The sequence below is a fragment of the Macrosteles quadrilineatus genome, unplaced genomic scaffold (assembly GCF_028750875.1).
Source record: "Macrosteles quadrilineatus isolate MER2022 unplaced genomic scaffold, UCM_ALF_1.0 Scaffold_6__1_contigs__length_79288215, whole genome shotgun sequence".
In the NCBI taxonomy this organism is placed as follows: domain Eukaryota; kingdom Metazoa; phylum Arthropoda; class Insecta; order Hemiptera; family Cicadellidae; genus Macrosteles; species Macrosteles quadrilineatus.
In genome coordinates, this window is record NW_026542599.1 from 3866502 (window position 1) to 3888324 (window position 21823).

General features: G+C 30.7%; 1 protein-coding gene across 3 annotated transcripts in view; it reads left to right on the plus strand.

The window, feature by feature from the left end:
• Positions 1-21823, plus strand: part of LOC128996176 (neurotrimin-like) — a 356524-nt gene that overhangs the window by 280973 nt on the left and 53728 nt on the right. For all 3 annotated transcript variants that reach the window (XM_054421314.1, XM_054421313.1, XM_054421315.1), the window contains one exon: positions 9648-9855. In XM_054421314.1, the coding sequence (XP_054277289.1) occupies positions 9648-9855 (208 nt within the window). The remainder of the gene's footprint in view (positions 1-9647; positions 9856-21823) is intronic.

Consider the following 21823-nt stretch of genomic DNA (forward strand, 5'->3'; position numbering starts at 1 on the left):
AATACCAATTGCTTACATAGAAGATAGATTGTTTACCAAAATAAACATCTACAATATGAAGTTTTATTGTCTGTTTCTAAATTGTTTAAATTTAATATTTTAAAAATCCCAAATCTTAACAGCCATGTTTTATCTTATCTAATTAATTACAGCCTAATACATAAGGAACTAATTAAGTTGTAATTTGCATTTTAAATGTGCTCCTTATGTATTTCTTGATTACTTAAAAAATAGTTTTCGTTTAGTGTTCATTTTAGTTCCTACTATATGAGTATAAGTATCACGTAATACCATTTTCATTTTACTTTTTCAAGGAGATAAATCATTTTTTGAGTATGAGTAATTTTTGTTGTATTTTTGTTCATAAAACTTATAACGTAGCATTAAATATTGATTAATCGCTATTTTTTCTTCATCAAATATCAAATTATTGTATCAAAAAATTGATATATGATATTATTGCTGCTTTCAATAGAAAGTTTTAATTTAAAACATTTTAGAGCACAAAGTAATAGCCATTATCCGCACCCGGGCCATCCAAATGAGCGCCAGAACATTTTTTCTTGGCCGCCTTCTCTAATCTTATTACAGTTACTTTCGTTGTTACGATTTATTTCTTATCTTGTAATATTTATATTTTAACGTTAAGAGCGAGATGTTTAAAATTCTTTAAATGTGGTATTTGTTACAGTTATTGGCTCTTATGACAAATAATCAAAGGCATTTCAAGTAGTTAATTGTTGTAATGTAATTACAGAAATACAATCTTTATTCACTAACGCCAATACATGTACCGGTTTTGCTAGTGATTTTTGTTTTACTATTGAAAATGTTTATACTAATACATTTCTTAATAATCAGTTATTTAAGAGTTAAAATACTCTTAAATAAATGAAATACTCCTAAAATAAATATTTTGTTTAATGCTTCGAGAAATTGTTTTGAAATGGGTCGAAGTGTTTATGGCCCTCGTATCTGTCTACAGTAAGACACATCGCCTATTGTAACCGAGCTCAATAACATGGAAGGTTATAACTCAGGTGTAACTTCCGCCGGTAGATCATTGTTGTGAACCGGAAGTGAGGGCGAGCTTTAGGTTTAGAACAACAAATTATTGCAACGCCGATTTAATTCAGGTTGATTACAATTTTGAACAATGTCACAAGAATTTCAGTGTTAAGATAAGCATTTTACATTGCCAGGGAAGTAATTGAAATATTGCGTTCAAAATATTTGACTCATAAGTATTAACCAAATTTGAAGATACAAATTAATAGATTTTTATTTGTAAAAGCGTCTGTAAACTTCAAGTTTTTATCCGTAAAAATTTATATTTGATTTTCAAAACTTCTCACGGTTTAATATTAATGAATAAGAAAGTATGACCTTCCTGAATTGTAGGTCACTTATTGTAGCTTCAAGGTCTTCGAGTTGGAGTACCAACACTTCAGAGAATGGAAGGATACTACTTTTGTACATCATAATTAGAGCAGTCTTTAAAAGTTGGTAACACTAAGATTACTGAAGCAATGAGAAATAATGAAGGTAACTACGCCATTATGATCAAAGAGAACTCATAAATTTTGGCCTTAAACTTCAATCTGAGGATTTTTTGTAGAAGCGCAATATTTATATATACATGTAATATTTATATTTTTATATACATTACTAAAACTTGATCGTATAATAATATGTATAAATGTGTTTATGCAAATAGTCAATAACCACCTCATTTGTTATCAAATGCATCGTAACAGTTTTGAGGAAATGTTTTCATAATAAAACAAATTATTTTTGTAAAAGTTCAAGGAAAAAAAATTCTCGATCATTTTACTAATGACGAGGAATCAACTGTAATAATAAGTAGTTTAACTAAATAGTGCCTACATTCATACATACTTCTCTTTTTCGGTTACTTGTTTTAGTCGACTTTGACATCTTGTTTGGATTTTTAATGGCAAAATCAGTGTCCACATTATCAAAACCACCTTGCAGAGAATAATTAACCATTTGACAGCAGACAGAGCTAATATCGGCTAACCAATGAGTAATCATTCGGTCAGTGGCGTATCGAATGTCACTGACATTTCGTGATGCCTTGTTTACCTTTCTAAAATACAATTGTATTTCTAGATATTTCTGTGCTCAGTTGAATTTTAACTATTTTGTATAATATGATGCATGCATTTATTTTATATTGCAAACAAAATTTCATTACCATTACGTAAATAGTCGCTAAAGTCGCATAGCAAAGGTGTTAAATTTGACTTATTGTTGTACGAGCTTATGTCTTCCCGCTCTTAATGCAACATTATTTCATCATAAAATTTTATAAAATTAGTTCCAAAATTAGTGCCCGTGTCGAGACAAGAATACTTTAGACAATGATGTGGGTTTCTAAATCTACTGTAAAAAACAGAACTACACATAGGTAATAGGTGATACATGCAAATCTCAATCGTGCTTATTGCTTGCTTATTTCAACGAAAGTCTCTTAAATTAAGTCTCAGTTTTCCTGATAATTTTTAAAAAGGAGAACTTTAGCCTCATGTTCTTCTTGTAATTGAATAAGACATATTTTTTATGGGGTTTGGGTTTAAGCTACGTTCCAATGCATTCTTCTTGCTAAAACCTTATAGTTGGATTTAAATGTTCTTCCGTTATCCACGAGTCTACAATTTTTATATCTCGTAAGGTAAACGGATGAAAATTAGTACAGTATTCTTTTAAAAGAAAATTCGTCTATTTTTATTCTCAATCCAATCTCTCCATTAATTTTATGTCAAAATTGATATATTTGCAAAAATCGTTTATTTAATCTTATGCTGTGAAATATGTGAAGTTATTCTTTTCTATTAATCTGACTGGTAAGGAATTCAAAAGCAAATTTGCGATTTTGTTCTGATAGGTTAAACAAATAGGATAAAACGAGTTAACTTTAAGCAATTTTTTCAAACGATTTCTTATCTGAGTAAATGAATGCATTAAAGATACAAAATGATAACATAAAACATTATGTTGAATAGCTTGACATTGTATTTGTATTGCCTTAAGTTCACTTGGTGTTAATGTTGCATTTTTTCAATGTACCAAGTGTTACACGAAACGGCACACGGGAAGATTTTGCAGGTGCCGTTTGACGTCACTAACTGCTGACGTCACTTTGAGGGAACACCAATACCGCAACGATACGGATTGGAGCCATCGGCCTCGGTGGTGCAGTGGATAGCGTTGCGGGCTTATAATCCGAAAGTTCCGGGTTTGAATCCCGCCGGCGGCACTAACTTTTTATCAACATTTTTTTCATATCAGCAAGTTTGGTTGGTTTGGTTAGGTTATAACAGTTTAATTTTATAATCTAAAAAATATAAAATTGAATTTTATGCAATTATATTTTATTTTATTTTATGAACAAAACTATTTTTTAGATTAGTAAACCTTTAATCAATTTTTCCATTATCAGCACTTTTGGTTAGTTTGGTTAGGTTATGACAGTTTAATTTAATAATAGAAAATTATAAAATTGTCTGTTTCTTCAGACGCAGCAGTTAGTGACGTCAAACGGCACCTGAGAAATCTTCCGTGTGCCCCACCGAGTGTTACACGCGATATTAGGAAAACTAAATTACTATGTATTTATAGGTTATTTCAGTCTCCAATACATAACATATAGTTACAGATTTTAGATAAACCAAACAATATTGACGATTTGGAGTAAGTTGCTTTGATATAGATATTGATGATATCGATAACCTTGATTTTGATATTGGTTGGTATTAAGGATCAACACACTCCTAATTTCTCACAAATTGTAAAACGAATTAATTAAGATAATTAAAAGTGATCCCTTTTGGTAATTACTCTTTAATTAAAGCCAACGATTGCATTATTAACTAACCAATGACATTCTTTGTATTCCGTTGACTCTAGGGAATAGAAAGAGAAAATGACAATCTTCTTGAGTCAATTTTAATCTTATAATACGATTATCTATCTAGAAGAATACCTTATACGTATTATATTAAATAGAAATTGCATTTATATGTTTTAAATTTTGTATCCATGAGTATGGCTAGTTTTTTTCATATCTTTAATATAAAAAAATAACAATCAACTAATTAACTTAGGTTTTGCCTTAGCAATTGCATATATTTAAAAACTGAACGTAATTTACCAATAGGAAAAAAACTAAAAAAAGAGGGGAGCAATCTTTTATTTCAACTGTTAGTATTTTATTCCTTGGTTTGTGAAGCTGAAGTAAAGTTTTTGCAATTTTAATTAAGTTAAAAATATACAAACAATTTTTATTTTTTGGAGAGTAGCAGAATAAGTTTACGTCCTGAGGGTGGTTTCTTTTCCTGTCTATAAGGTTGTAAGTCTTATTTAGTACCACATAACATTCTAAGATCAATAGATAAAATAAACGAATCATTTAAGTTACGGGTTTAGGTACGAATCATAGTTATTTTCGGGTAATCACAACTGTCCACAATTCGGCTCCCTTATTAAAAGTTCGATAAGATCTTTACAAATCGAAAGCAGACCAAAAAATCACACTTTTGATTCGTGATAAGTGAAAGACTTTTTCCCTCTTTTGTTTCTAACAAAAGCCACAAAGTGTTCAGGTTTGGTTGTAAACAAAGTCTTATCTCGTAAAGCATTCGTCCGTATCGTAGATCACGAGAAATTCACAGTTTGACAGCACTGGCGTCACAGTTCTACGTCGGAGACAGTTTTTTGGCACCAAAATATACCCTAATATTTCCTTTCTGATGTTTCGACAATTCTTTAAAAACTTTCAAGGTAGGCCTTTTCCATTACCAAAATTATGATCCAAATTTTAGTTTTTCTTGAAATGTCGTACAATAAGGTTTTCCACTTCATTATACACGAGTTTTTACCATTTGGGATAGTGGTAAAAATGTTAGATAGCAAGAAGTTTCAAAAGATTTACTTAGCCTAATTTATCCCGATAGATAGCTGTATAAACAGCCTAATATTCTAAAGATGGAACTAATACGGTTTCTTATAAGTTATGGTTTTGTTAATGTTACAGAAATATAAAGCATATACCTACCACTTTCTCAAAATTGGAAACGATTCAATAACTGTTAATTATGTACTATAGGAATGGTTTATAATTTTATATTTATACTATAGACCCATGCACGTAATACAAGATGTGTTTGAAGATATTTATGAATATGTCAAACTTAACTTTCGATGAATTTTAGCAACCTTTTTTGGTATTCGTAATATTATCGGTTATAGCAATGGAAATGAAAATGTATAAACTAATTTTCGATTTGTATTTTTTTTGAAATAAAATATTAACATTATTTTAATAGCAGAGTTATCAGTAACGCCCTACTTTCACATTCACAAGGTATTATAGTAAATGGGTTGGAAAAATATAATTTGTAAATGTAAAAGAGAGGGCTATAAGACGGATATCAGATAGTTGAAATGAAATTAATCCGAATTAAGATAATTGAAAGACTGACTCCCTCTAGTTATTGCTTTCTAATTAAGCTTCTTATTGAGCGGTCGTATTAAATATTAACTCCAATTCAATTTCATTTCCCTTGTGGTTTTCAATTTCCTTTAATCTTGTAAGTCGATTAAATTTTAATTATAGGCTACATGTTTTTTTTTTTTATTTCATGCATAAATTTTTTTTTGTATTTTTTAAAAGGCTGATCAGTTCAAATCGTAAACGTCATATTTTTATAACAATATTAAATCACAATAGTTTGATTTTATTTATAATCGTTTGTTTCTGGTTTTGTAAGTTAAATTTTTGATTCTCATTTTCTATACTTAATCATGAAAAGTGACTGTAGGCCTACGTTTTCCCGGTTTTGTACAGTATTATCATATAACTTTTGAGTGTAGAAACCTCCTAACTATTTTAATATAGTTTTTTTTAATAAGCTGCATATTAATTCAGTTTTCTATAATTTACACAATTATCGATATTCTGATTTTTTTTTTCTTGCTCGAGAAGAGAATAAATTAATGTCTCTACGGAAATCAAAAGAACCTTAATATTGTCTTTAACAGACATGAGGTCTGTAAAGGTATAATTAAGTTGGTTTACTTACAAACGTCGCGGTAAACTTAAATGGAGTTTGTGTAGTATTTTTTTAATTTTGATCAACCGCTTTCGTATTTTGTACAAATACTTAATTTGAAAAAAAAAACATATTTCCAATAGGTACTATTTATTGCTGGTTTGGTTTTACTATCTGGTAGAGATAAATAAACATTTGGGATCTCAAGCACAATTTAAATCAGTTATACAATGCAGCAGTTGTTTTAGGTTTTTTTACAGATTCGTCTCTTAATACTGTAAAATAAATGTATAACCCAAAAAGCATTTTAAAAGTAATCGAGTGCTCTAATATTAGAATACATGACGTGTTATTACCTAACTCAGTACCCAGATTTCAAAAACATAACTTTCAAACTAAATATATCCATCATAAAACGACTGAAAACATCAGCATAGTGTATTGTTCATACTAAAAACAATTTTAGGTAATAACTTGTTGACCTAAAGCCCGCAGTCACTTCCGGTTTGCAACAATGATCTACCACCGGAAGTTTCTCCTTGAGTTATAACCTTCCGTGTTATTGGGCTCGAGTACAATGAGTGTATGAAGGATGTAAAGACAAGAACTGTTCGAATCGGTTTCTAAATTTTTAAAGAAAATCAGTTATATTGTTTTCTATTTTTGATTATCCGTAAGACGGTTTTCATACATTTCCCATGAATTTTTTACTTTATACCTAAATACTTTAATACTTTAATTGAAATGGCTACATAAACCATAACATCAATGTTTTTCACCTAGCAGTGGTATCAGTTTTGTTATTGACTAGCCAAAAATATTGGTCATCAATAATTGCCTGTATTCCGTACCAATGTATATTTTTGTTATATATTGTTTGTTATTAACTTTAAAGACAATTTTATTTTTTATATTTTGATTGAAGCAGTTCTTTCAACTTCATGTGTTTCTTGATTAAATTTGGAACTTAATCTGTATTACTGAATTGATATTCTATTCAATAGGCCAATAATTTTACCATAGGTCTACTCCAGTTATTCGTGTTCAAAATCGTGGGTTTGTTATACAAAAAAAAATTAGAGGTGTCGACAACATAAACCAGCTTATTCAATTAAATTTAAGATAAATCTATTCTGTCTTTGTTCCCGATAAAACGCATGTACCCTTACTGAAGCAAATGTAAACGATCGGATATGAACATTCAGCCTAGCAATGCATCACTAAACTTCCTTGGTAATGAGTTATAAGACAAATTGGTCTCTGATTGGTTTCTGACACCAATCGATCTGCTTTAACATCCCTACCAAGTCATCGAAGACACAACTATTAACTTTCCAGACATGTCTACCTACAAAATTGCAGTAAAGAATCATTAAATAACCCGAAAATTGTAACAAGTATTAATGCTTAATATAATGCTATATATGCAAGTTTAATGCTTTTCTAATACAGTTTTGAAGAATAAATTCTTTAAAATAGCTTTTACTAAGGCAGCCATTTAAAAATGCTACGCATTGAAAAATAATATAGAAAATATGGCTGCACCAAAAAAATAACTGACGTAAACAATTTTACAAAAGCGAAATCAGAAAATGATAGAATAGTATTGACTTTACTTGAAAACATACTTCTATATTCTTTGAATCAAAGTGAAATTTTACCTTGAAGGAAAGAAAAGGATAACGACGAAAAAAAGAAAGGAATTTTTACTACGGTTGCTATTTTAAAACTGTCTTTACTTTTTTTTATTCAATATATTTTTCTATTGATACATTTATTGGAAAATAGAACTATAAACAGACAAAAATGTATCTCTTTAAAATTACGTGATACATTTTTACTCACTTACTTATTCAAAATACTTGTAAAAATATGTTTCTCGTAATGATTTTGTAGATTTTATTTTTATACTTACTTTCGGTATTCAGTGTTAAAGTCGTAGCCAGTTTCAAAATAAAAATCGAAGCAGTTAAGCCTCTAAAAAAGTTATTTGCTGTTGGAAATTCAGTATGTAATTTGTTGCACAAACAACATGTTTACGCTATCACATCTGAAAAACGGAACTTTCTCAACTGTGGTATCCTTTTTACATCATAGTATCAAAAACTGAGTAAAAATATAAATTGTAAATTGAGACATCGTGGAGTTTGTGATTATACCAAAATCTTTTTATTTACCAAAACCGGATACATTTATGTTCGGTTTCTATTCCTTTTTAACTTTTAGGTAAACACAATGAATATCATTAATCAAGTATTTTAATCAATGACAAGTTTGTTCAACAGGAAAGGATGGAAGTTAAACACAAAGTGGTATTAGTTTCTTGTTAAGTTCAGAGTGACAAAGTTAGCTGAAAGGTGATGATAGGTGATGGGATGGTTATTATAAACACTTTCATACCCTCTATGATGCCAAACATAATCTTATAACAAGAGTAAACTTCGTATCCGATAATGGAAGACACTGATGAGTATTTGACTCGGTCATTTTCCGCCCGATCACATGTTATAACTAGTTACTATGGTTACTACACTCAAGGTTCATGATCCGCTACATCATACTGAGTCGGTTCTTCTATTAAAATATATGTACAGCTGAAGGTTCAGTTTAGTATAGGTTAATTTTAATTAAAATTAAATTTTCTAACAGCGTTGCAAACTATTTTTAAGGCCATCATTATTCATGTTTATTTTATTTGTTTCTTCATTTTATTTTATTTTTGCTTTCATCGTCAATGCCTTTTTGGGTTTTTAATGGGGACAGTCAAAACCAGGTCTTCCTACTATTCAACGCTGACCTTTATGTTAGATAGAATAACTAATTTATAGTCAAATGACAAAGGCATCTCATCTGGGTCTGGATACGATATCGCTTGGAATCGAAACAGCGACCTTCAATTTTGAAGGCGAGAACCTTAACCACTCGGCTGTAGACGATAAAAGATTTGTTTGCAATTTTGAAATACCAGTCCAGTCTTATTAACAACTTAAAGTCTTTTTTGCTCCTACATAAGTTGCATTTTTATACAGTAGAACCTTGATAAGAAGACTTTCATGGGGATCATTAAATAAGACTTGTTATCAAGGTTGACTCCTTATTGAGGTTTGTATAACATGTGATTAAGGGTAAAATAAATTAAAGGGGATAATTACACTTGTTATCAAGGGTGACTTGTTATCGAGGGTCTTCTTATAAATGTTCCACTGTAGTTAGGTAAACCTTTAAGGAAAACCCATTATAGTTTTGTGGGGTGCATGGAATTGACCCCTTTCCTTCCTCACTAAAGTCTAAAACGCTAACCACTAGGCTAGCAACACACTCATCACAGGTTTATTTCAAAATTAATAATTGGTAATGAGTGACTATAAATACAAAACCACACAGACAGACGTGGAAGAAACGGATGCCAATTGACTCACGGGCAGCTTTCATTTTAATATACCTGTAGAAATGTTTCTACAAATCGCAATAGATATCGCACTTGAATACCTTCCAGAAACCTCTCTAAAGGGGACAACGACCTCTCTAGGCACTACAAAGCTCCAAAGTCTACAAATGACTTTCTATTTGCAGGTAGCCTGGATGCACTTTGAGCAGTCGGCCATCTTGACAGTCCACAGTCACGTGATCACGAGGAACCCCAGGATCTCGGTGACACACGACAAACACAGGACGTGGTTCCTTCACATCAGCAACGTTCAGGAGGAGGACAAAGGACGATACATGTGTCAGATAAATACAGTCACTGCCAAGACTCAGTTTGGATACCTACACGTGGTTGGTGAGTCAGCTAGTTAAACTTTTTATTACTTTTGATTGAATGTTTGGGTTTTTAAAGAGGTTATTGACCTATTTTAACCTTTAATTTACTGCTATACTATTCTATCTGGATGGTACACGAACTAAAAAGGATTTAAGCTATAGTTGTATTTGTAAATGAAATGTTTTCGTGCAAAAGAGATTTAAGTCTTACACTAATAGTATAGGATGTTTACTTTACTCCCTGATATAAAGTAAACAATAACACACTAATTTACAAAAACAAATTAATATTTGTACTAAAACATATAGAAGAAAAAAGTACTTTGTTATTTTATAAAGATTTATTATTCTGACGACCCGAATTAACTTACTAAAAATAAGGCTGCTGATAATATCAACAAACCTCAAGTTTACTCAGAGCTTAACACAGCTTCAAAATTCCTCAACAGTAAACAAACTCAAAGTGACCAGCCAAAACTTATCGGCTTCCTTCCAAGCACGTCAAGACAAACTTCCTAAGACTTAATAGAAATTAGACACCCAATCATATAGATACACAAATTAAAACATTCACTTATAAGTAAAGAGCAAAAATGTTTATAAACAAGTTGTACGTTATCATGCTTAATTGGGTCAATGAATTATCATTACGAAATTAGCACTATTGGTCAATAAAATGCTTTATTAAAAGGAGTATAAAATGAGTCAAAAACTATTTTAAATTGGGATTCCTTGATAAAAAGTCAAAATACCACATACTTTATGATGATTATTAGCTTAATTAATCAGAGGAACGATGTATTCACGAGTGTCTCTTGATCTTGACCGCCATTAGCTAACTAGAGTGCTTTGCTATGGTTAATCACTCGTGAATCTATGAATGAATGGAAATACTTACTTATAGAAGTAAATTTGGGACCACATGGCCCTTTTCAAAATTAACTGATGCTTGTTTGTATGGAATATTATGATTAACATAATTACCAGTTACTAGCAAAATATATTACTTAATACTTAATAACTTAATACTTAAACTTAATCACCATTTAAAAGTAATTTTTCTTCCTTTTCGTAACATATTGTAATTCTAGAAAAGTTGTGTGTAGTCTGGGTTGGAAATAAATAAATAATTAAATGTAACTTTACAACATAAAATGTGTCTTTAAAAGAGTAAAATTTGAAGTTTGTTTGTATATGAAAACGTATATTAAACTAAACAAAAGTTAAAGAAGAGTGTTAATTATAGTAAAAATATGGGTTATAAGCTATAAAAAATTTAATAAAAACAATTATTTTAACTTCAAAACAATAACTTCCTTGTAACACTTATTGAATGCAAACCTCAGATGGGTTTGGTTATGATATGTCAACAGCTAACTTGAAAGTAAATTGATAAAATATTAAGTTTGAAACAAATGAAAAGTGACCATTGAACCTTATTAAACCATTTATTTCAAATCAAATGCGTGTGATTAAACATTACACCAAACCAATAATATCAAAAACTGAAATGAAAAATAACAAAAATGAATTAATTATACCGATCGATATCAAACTAAATATATATTTCACAGAAAAAGAAACTGTTCTATTGAAAATCGTACTAAACCCCATAATATGCCACCTTGAATAAATTTTTATCTTAATGTCAACACTATACGTAAAAATACGTTATTTCTATTTATTACTTAAACATTACAGCATTTAAAGGAAATACATGAATAACAGTTATTATTAAGCATATCTACTTTACTCACCTATCATTCCAAGCGCCGTACATTCGATTGTCCGGTCTTCAATTCACTGAGAGCCACTTGGTCACTGAATGTTGCAGTGTGTCACTAATTGCTTGTCAGTGACTCTCGCTGATGAAAGGTCATTCAAATGTAAAGCTCGGTCCACTTGACCTCAGTACAAAGTGTTGACTCTACTGGACGGTTATTGGTTGTTTGACTCTAATCAACAATATGTCTGATCTACAACATCGCTTGAATTTCCTCAATATGTTCAGACATAACTTGGCACACTTTTTATAGTATGAAAATTCGTATCAGCGTGTATTTAGTAAGTGTGAAAGTATATTTCTAGTATGGTAAGAAGTAGTTGATATAAAAATTATTAGAATGAACTATGTAGTATAAATAGAGTGTTATAATTCTGTGACCAAATTATTGTATATTTAGATAAATTGAATTAAATAAATCAGTCAGTTTTTCCTGTAATTTATTGAATTAAGTCGAAAAATGGGTAAGTAATCCGTGGCTTTTTAAGAATTAAGCTTTTTTTAAAATTCAATTGAAGAAATGTTTCGTTCAGGCTATTAAAGTGTATATTTATATCGTGTTTATTTCACAATGTTGGCTTAAATAAAAAGTTGAACGATTAAATTATCGAACCTCTGCAAACGTCATCTATATTTATAAATAAATTTAAAAATTATATGACACAAAATTTAAAAAATTCGACTATTTTACCACATGAAGATAGTTTAAACATGATTTAAATATTATGATTTGGTTATTATCCTACTAATATTATAAATGAGAAAGTTTGGATGTATGGATGTATGGATGGATGTATGGATGTATGTTTGTGACAAGTGAACGCGAAAAATACTGGTCGGATTGGGCTGAAATTTGGCATGATGATAGCGCACATTCCCGATTAACATATAGGCATATTCTTATTTCAAAAATCCTTTCGGGCTCCGCCCCAGTGGCTCTGGAGTTTCCCATGTTAACCTTATGAGAAATGAAATTATTGAATCTTAACAGCTGTTTCAATTAAACAAGTTGGTTCTGTTCTGTGATGTTCATTAGCATTAAAGTTACAAAAATTACCAACAGGGTGCAGCACTATTATTTCTTTTACATTTATGACAACAGCTAATTTGCAACCAAAAGGTGAGTGAGCGTAGCGAACGAACTTCAACCTGGAGGCGAGTTAGCGTAGCGAACGAGCTAACCTGAAGGCAAGTGAGCGCAGCGAACGAGCTCCAACCTAAAGGTGAGTGAGCGTAGCGAACGAGCTCCAACCTAAAGGTGAGTGAGCGTAGCGAACGAGCTCCAACCTAAAGGTGAGTGAGCGTAGCGAACAAACTTCAACCAGGACGTGATTGAGCCATGCGAACGAGATAATCTTGAAAATTAAGAAGTTAAACGGGGCAAAGCCCGCGGGTTACAGCTAGTGTTAACATAAAAAGCATACAAAAAACTCTTTTCATGACTATAAATTTTGTATTTAGATATTTAAGATTTTCTAACTGAATTATCTCCCCCTTTACATCTGGTATAAACTGGCACTTATTTCGATATCCAAAAATTGTACCTATAAATGTAATCATTTATAATTTAACAGCGAAAAATTGGCTTCAACCAAAGAAATAGCTTTGAATGTTATATTACTGTAAAATTCACAGTTAAACCTAATGTTTACACCGTAAGGTCTATTTATGTTACGGATATTACGGTGACACAACAAGTTGACATTTCGTTATGGTTAATTATCCCTGTCTATTGAGAGTCTCTCACATTTAGCCACCAAAGCCACATCAATCTGTAGTGGTTGTTATATTGCAGCCTACCTCTTAACCCTTCATCACATCACGCTTCTACCACCGTCTACTATTCGCTACATTGTAATGTATTTCAAGCTACAGCTGTTTATTTATATCAGCTGTTATTACGTATTATTATTTAGGTTTATGCCTTATGTTTGTTTTTATTAACTAAACTATTTGATTAATTTTGTTTGTCTCAATTAAACTTTTATTCGTCATACTGTAACAAAAACAGCCGTTTTAATGCGTGCGTTGCGGTTCTAAAGGAGCATTTTTACTCTCTAGGGAGTAAAACCTTTTTAGCTCCAAGAGTGTAAAAATCAGCTGTTGTCAACTCCGTTGTAAATTCAAATTGTAACCAATCGTATGTATTAAAAGAATGTATCAATTGTATTTATTGAAAGTATGTATCAATTGTTTAATCGATTTAAGCATATCGATGCCTTATTTTAAATAATTCAACACATCGATGGTATAATGTTCACTAACACAATCCCTATAGACGAAACGATTGAATCATTTACTTAACAGCTCTTTGTTTCCATTAGCAAATTAGATTGAAAACAAGTTAGGCCTATAAGTAGTTTTGAGATTTGTTTAAAATGAAAACAAATTTAGTTTTGTAACATATTTTGTTCAAAAATGGTGCAATATGACAAGAAATATAGTTCACCACACGTGCAAAAAGTGTCTTTTCAACCCTCGCTCATTTTTCAACCTTGGCTTTGCCTAGATCGTAAAACTTGAGCTCAGGTACAAAATAATCACTTTAGTCCTGATTGAGATAATATACCATTTCATGGAATAATACATTATAACAGCTGTAATATTTACACCGCTGAAAGTCAAAATATATTTAATACAAAACTAACATTTCCTACCCTTCCAACAATAACTGTCTGAGTATAATAAACAAGCAATTGTACTCATAACTTCCGGAGAACTTTTTTCCTCAATATTTTATACGAATGTAAGTGTTTGACACAATTTTATTCATTAGTAAAGTCTTATTAATAAGTATATTCCTTACAAGAAAAGACAGTAAGGATATGTTGGATGCGTTAAAATTTTATTCAATATTGACCAGGCAGACAGTTTAATATACCTAGTTGTGATTCCTTCGGACAGTTATATATAATAACTAACTTAAAACTACTAAATACCGCAAATATTTCTCATTTTCTTTTCCTAAAATTATCTGTCCTTAAAGCTTGCTTTGAATCAACTTTACCCCCCCCCCCCCCCAACATCGTTAGGACTCCCCACGTATGTAAGTCACGTCTTCAAACAGAATCCGCCCCCTTGATTAACTAGCAATGTCTTGTCCCATCTTTCTTATAAGTTGACATACAAAACACCAAGGGTGTACTGTATTTAAACATTGGCTTGTAACGGGTATATTTGTAGGGTATACAGGCTTGTTGATTGCAAACGAATATATTTACGTTGTAACTGTGTAACAAGTATATTGTTTTTTTATTTAAAACCTAGAGCAAAAACACCAATATTATAAAATGATAAAAAAATTTGAACCCATATTAATATATTTTGAGAGAAAATGCTTTAACATGTTAGAAGTTAACAATTTATACTAACTACAAATACTAATGATTACCCATTAAAAAGCTCATTTTGGATGTCACCAATACTCTTATGATAATTTATAATATTTTGAAGTCAATTTAAATATTGATAGCAATTATTGACAATCATGTTTGCTTGCTTTAACATAAAAATTAGTAACAGCAGTCAAAACTGCAATGTGAGTGGTTAGTAAAATATTTATATAATAAAACACAATAAAATAAAATATTAACAAAGTCTTTATTCGTAAAAGAACCAAGAAAATGTTAAAATGAATTGTAAAACGAAACTGAAAAATTTACTGTGATTTGTACAGTTAATGGATCAAAACCCAACATTACAAACTTGTTAAATTGGATGTTTTATTACTATCGAATAATTAACACCTGGCTACGCTTTTAAGCACAAGATGTTGAAGACGTAGACTATGTCAGTCATGTTTGCAAAAAGTGGTGACATCCCTCCGCTATGTTTTAAGTTACGTAACGCTGTCTTCTTGTCACATACTGTGATCTTTTACTAAATGTCACGTAAATATTATATAAATTTTATGTCAAAGTAAAGGTTACCGTTCTAAAGAATGATTGGATAACTATTCCAACACATAAAGTAATAAATCTGTACATCATTGGAAATAAATTTATCTCAAGTTATTGCCAATGGTTGTTTTACGGTAAGATAAGACTCTAATATTGGTTTGCTGATCACATGATCACAGAGTGAATTACAGTTTTTACATGTAAACATATATGGTAATCTCTTCTGCTTTGTTTCATTATGTGGATTGTGTGCGTTATAAAATAATATAGTTTTAAAGTGTTTAAAACTATTTAAAAGTGTACATCAAATCATGTTTCCAAAAGTAAAATGTGACCAATAACTCTTATCAGAGAAGTTTATTTTCCTATGTTTGTTGATTACTCAGTTTCAAGACTACATAATAAATTCCAAACAAAATGAAAAAAAAAATATTTTGACATTATTGTAATGCGAGGAGTCATTGAGCTTAAGTGATAGGAAATTACAGGAGAAGAAATGTGAGATGAATTAATTGTTTTCCAGTATATTTCTTTGAGTTATTCATAACCTGTTCAAATTTATTAATTTGTCAAACGTTTTTAATTTGGTTCTAAGTAATAGAATAAATATAAAGGTAGTATTATTTCTTATCTTTTAAACGTCAAAACCTTTTTATTTGGTAGTCAATTATAAGTTTGTTTTGTTAAAAGCTACCAAATATTTTTTTATATATTTGATTTAAATACTTAAGATAATTATAATACACACTATAGGGCATTACTTCCTACCACACACGTCAACAATTTACAAGCGTGAAATATATTCCTAATAAACTAATGTACAGGATACAAGAGATGGTCGATTACCTGAGATAGTTTAGATGGCTGAGTTCATAAGGGGGTGGGATATCCATCCTTAGCTTGGCAGACGTGACTCATCTACCCCCTTTTGATTACTCATAGTAGCCAGGTCTAAATGGTACCGAGCAGATAATATATCCATGAACCCTATTTACTGTGGGGTATGTCTTTTCTTGATATCTATGGTTTGAGTAACCAGTTTCAACTCCTTCCAATCTTGTATTTGTTACTTTGTCAATCTGTCGGGACATGGTTGTTTTGGGTCTTTAGGAAGGTGTTGTTTAATTTATTGAGAAAAAAAAGTTGTGGCCTTACTTTTACAATATTGGACTACTATATTCCTTAATAACAGAAAATAAGCGTATGATAAGAAAGTGTTGAACATGTGCTACGATTCCGTTAGCTAGACAATGAACACGTTAAAATAAAAGATTTCATACACCTCAATGTATTCTGTTTATCTGTATGTGTAAAACTATTAAATTTCAGTTTGAAGAAAATACATTTTATTAGTTTGAAAACATCTAGATTTTTTTTCTTATAACCATAAACCTGATGATTTCCTCATACTTGGATTTTTTTCAAAACTGGAGGCAGACAACCAACGTATCTCGACACGATAAAAGTTACAAACTTGTCAATAGATCCAAGAGTAAACTTTGAGATATGAGAATCGTTATCGGTATAAATTTATATCGCTGTCTTCTCTTTACAATCTTTATCGATATTTATATGCATAGTAAAAACTTATGCATGCACCATTTAAGGAAACAACGATCCTATAGTTTTAAGTACTTAAAATTATACCTACTATAAATAATACAAGATACATAATAAGGATTTTGTAATGTTAAGTAAAGCATCTTTACTTTTGGGCGTGTAAAAGTGTAAAATTGAAACGTAAATTACCTGTTAATGGTATTATGGCATTATAAACGATTATTCTCAATAACTATGATATACTAAATAACTATTCTTAGACATTTACCACAGGAACACCACTTAAAAATTTCATGTTTTTTTTTGTATTTGGTACATTTGATAGGAATAACTAATGGCTAACCTAAACTCATTTATTATAAGTCCAATAGGAATAGTCACTTTAATTTCACCTCATCAATAGATATTGTGGGTCGTGTCTAAATGCATTTAAAATTTTTATTTTAAAATTAAAAACCATCGTCCAATATAGTTTATTCCATCCCAAACACACCCAACATGTTTTTAAAAGACAGCTGAAAAATTGGTTTAAATCAAAAGGAGTGAAGCCTACTACTAAATACTGGACTTAAACAAATAACCTGGACAATTATTTATAATTTTTACAAAATAAAATAGTACTTCTTACACTTTTTAACTCTATTATCTTTATGCATTACATAACACTGCATAACCGATATAAAATATTAAGAAATTAGATTTAAGAGAAAACACGGCATAACAAAAACAATTTCTAAAATTATTCGGGCCACAAAACGTGGAATAAGACAAAGTTGTAAAGTGATTATGAAAGTCGTCGGAAAAATGCGACCTCAGTTCCGAGGGAGGTTTATTGCCGTGTCTTTGTAATTCGTTTTACTACGAAGACGTCTTTGGAATTCATTGTTCCAACAAATTATCTCCAAGGTGCTCAGATTTTATAATCTGTTCTTCAACTTCCTTTAAACTATGTTTATACTGTTTTCTATATTCTTGAACGTAAGACGAAGTTGCATTACTTTATTAAAATACTAGACATACTTTTAATGACAAATAAAAAATTATTAACCTGCTTTAAATTGTCATATTAGTAAGAATAAATTTACCATAAACACCCTGTAGTCATTACTATAAGCTAAATTAGCCGCTATACCCGTGCCTTGGAACGGTGTCAGTATGCAAATTGTAGTTTGTACTGTAAACGGAATGCTTATCACAATACAGGTAGCTCCAAACTTGTTATAGTGTAATTTTCTAACATTTTTAGGGAGGGATTTTAGTGAAAATATATCCAGGCAAATCATTTAGTCTGCACGTTCGCTGCGGTATGGTATTTTATTACTGTTTCCAAAAACCATCTTAAGATTAATTCTCATAAAACTTAGGGTAACAGCTAATTTTGATACAGCAACGATTATAGAATCTAACTTATTTTTCATCAATGACGAATTTATTTCTTTTATCAATGACTTATTCCATGTGATTATTTCAGTATTAAATTTGTTTAAATTAACTGTGTGAAATTGTGAAATGAAGTGCATTTGGAAGTTCTGTTTCTTAACATTTAAACATTATGAGTTTGCTCTTTGTTGCCATGGATACCAATCAATGTTTACAAAAAAAAAAAAAAAACTCTCTCAACTCAGAACTTTGAAAGCCCAAGGGACAGAGTCCAAGTTCAAAATCGAAGCGGTAATATTTCTATATGTATCCTCGGGGCTGTTGCTTTATGTTTTCCCACACTCAGACAGACTGACATTTCCTTTTTTTATAAAAGTAATGGATAGCTGATTTACTTCACGCAAAAGACAGTGACAGACAGTCATGAACATAAATCCTCAAACAAGCACAAACCTAATGTAGACCAGTCTGTCAATTCTACTGATTTAGTAATTGACTAATTGCTCATCAGGGACTGTCGTCTAAATTGGCCACGAGATAATCAAAATTAATTCTCATCGCATCGCTGATAGCATTAGTAAAATTATAACATCCTTAAATAAACACAATCCTATCTTTTCATTTCAAAATAAAAGCATTGTCCAGCTATGTTACGCATAAATTTAATACGACTAACATAATTTAAATTTGATCACTGATGAGTATAGACGTCGCATGGATTCTTCTTTCATCTCAAAAGAATACAATTCAATTACTAATGTCATAAAACCTGTAACAGTCGTAAAAATGATTAACGAATTTTCATAACAGGCTAAATATTTTCATATTTATAAGTAAAATTAAAAACAAAAATTTCTAATTGAATCATTAAAAAATTCTAAATATTGTTTCAACATGCAAGGGTGCGTATTTTCGAAGATGTGATTTGAATGGATGAGGTGACATTTTTTTTATTAGCTATGATTAGCCAATTCTTAGAAAAGTATAATTTGTTTCACACCTAGTGATTAAGGACTGCTGAGTCCAGTTTTATACCTTTATTGACAGCTTGGCTTTTCTCAGCATCGAACAGGTAACCTTCAAAGATTACTAATAAAAAGCTACATACAAGTAGGCTAAGTACATATTAATGCATTTAATGCCTACAATTTTTGTTTTATTTATAAGGTACTATGGTTTAAAAGATATTAATTTTTTTACTAAAGAATAAAGTCCAACTTTTTCTCTCCCTCGTTAGGACTCCCCACGTATGTAAGTCACGTCTTCAAACAGAACCCCCTTGATTAACTAGCGATGTCTTGTCCCATCTTTCTTATACGTTCATTACACAAATCATTCCTATGGTACATAATGATAACCATCCCACAAAACATAAAACCCTCGTATTGATACAATTAGTTAAAGAAAATAAAAACGCAAAAGCAACAACACAATGATTTTATTAACGTAGACAATGGTTCAACTTGCAAGGAAATATACGAAAACAAATGATTTGTATGTCCAAATAATAATGTTTACATCATACTAACTACACAGGAAGAGGTAATTTTCCTTTCGTATTGATAGGCTAGAAAGTTGCCCTTTGCCGTGCCTACACACGGAAAAGTAATGTAATGAACTTTTACCGTGCACTTAGTAGGCTGATGAAATAAAAAGGCTAATTGCAGCGGCCTATTTTATTTTCTAAAATTTAAAATATTAAAATTTATATTACGTCCTAAATTAATTTCGCTATGAGTTTAAAATGTACTAACTAGTCTGATGTAAAGTATCGTGAGTTACTCACCCGGTAAGATTTACTGTATTCGCACGGTAAAACACTACTTACCGGGCTAGTAACATGATATACTATTACTTCAATAATAACATATGAGATGATTCATGCACGAATCGTGCAGTTTAATTTGCCCCAAAACTTTTTATGTTTTGTTGGTTTTGAACAATTATTAGCTAAATACTACCACACAAATTTTTATGTTAAATTTTAGATCTAAAAATAAATATAAATACTGATTTACCTAAACTGCGGTAGGTCACAGTAGTTGTTAAAAGAGTAGCCTAATGAAAAATATTGAAATAGGGGGTGAAGCCCTGAACAAATTACCCTTTTAAATACCATTCGCAGCTGTTCCCTATCATTAGCTTTAAAAATACACCTTAATCGTAAAACTCGGTTTAGAAGATGGCTGAAAAGGGGATTTAACAGAGAAACCCCTTGCTATATCATCGATTTTTTCTAGTAACGTTAAACTCACTGATATAAATTTCTGATCACCACGATTTAATGTCCCATAGTTATTTCAAGTGATAAAATGTACGGATTTCTAAGCTTTATACATGCCAGTAAGTAATTGAGTATTAATGTAATGTGACTTGACATTCTAGTTGGGTTTAAACAGAAATAGTACATTGAATACATTCAGTAGTATGGATTCTATTTGCCTTACTGCTACCTAATGGGCTTAAGGCCTTTCTTATTCTAAATAGTTAAACAAAACAGATAATTTACTTATGTAACATGAAGGGTAATATTTTTGTCACAACAACTACTAAAACTATTAATTCCTGTTTAAAAGTTTATGAAAAAACAAGAAAAAAAATCCTAAGGTATACAATGTAAATACAAATCACATCATTTTCATCTCTGTCAAAAACAAACATACAGAATTACAGTTACAGTATACGAGTTCCTTATCACTACAACATATTTCAGAGCGTCATTCAATGATTTGTCCGTTCTAATTCACTGAGAGCCACTTGGTCTACTCGGCCACTGAATGTTGCAGTGTGTCACTAATTGGTCGTCAGTGACTCTCTCTGATGAAAGGTCATTCAAATGTAAAGCTCGGTCCACTTGACCTCAGTACAAAGTGTTGACTCTGGTCGGTTATTGGTTGTTTGACTCTAATCAACAATATGTCTGATCTACATCATCAACATTGTCATCAACATACTGTCAAATTGATTTGATTGTTGTTAAATATTCTAGTAGACTTTTCATCCCATTGTCAATTTTGAAGCTTGTTTTTTGCGTCTAGTTTACGTACGTCCACACTGATCGCTGGGGTAGACAACATTTTGTTTATATTATTTTAGGGTTAATTTCATGGTTTGTGTTTACTATTTGGTTAAATAAATAGGAGTCTAGTTATTTCTTATGATTATATCGTTTTATTTGGTTAAATGAGGTTTTAAATGACTGAAATAACAAGAAACAAATTGTAAACAAAACACAACCTCTACAGTTGGACGTACAGAACTAACAACAAAATTAGCTTCAGCTGTTCCATAAGGATGACAAATCTACTAAGGGAGTATGTTTTATCTACCCGATGGAAATTTATCCTTTATTAGCTTATGTTGTA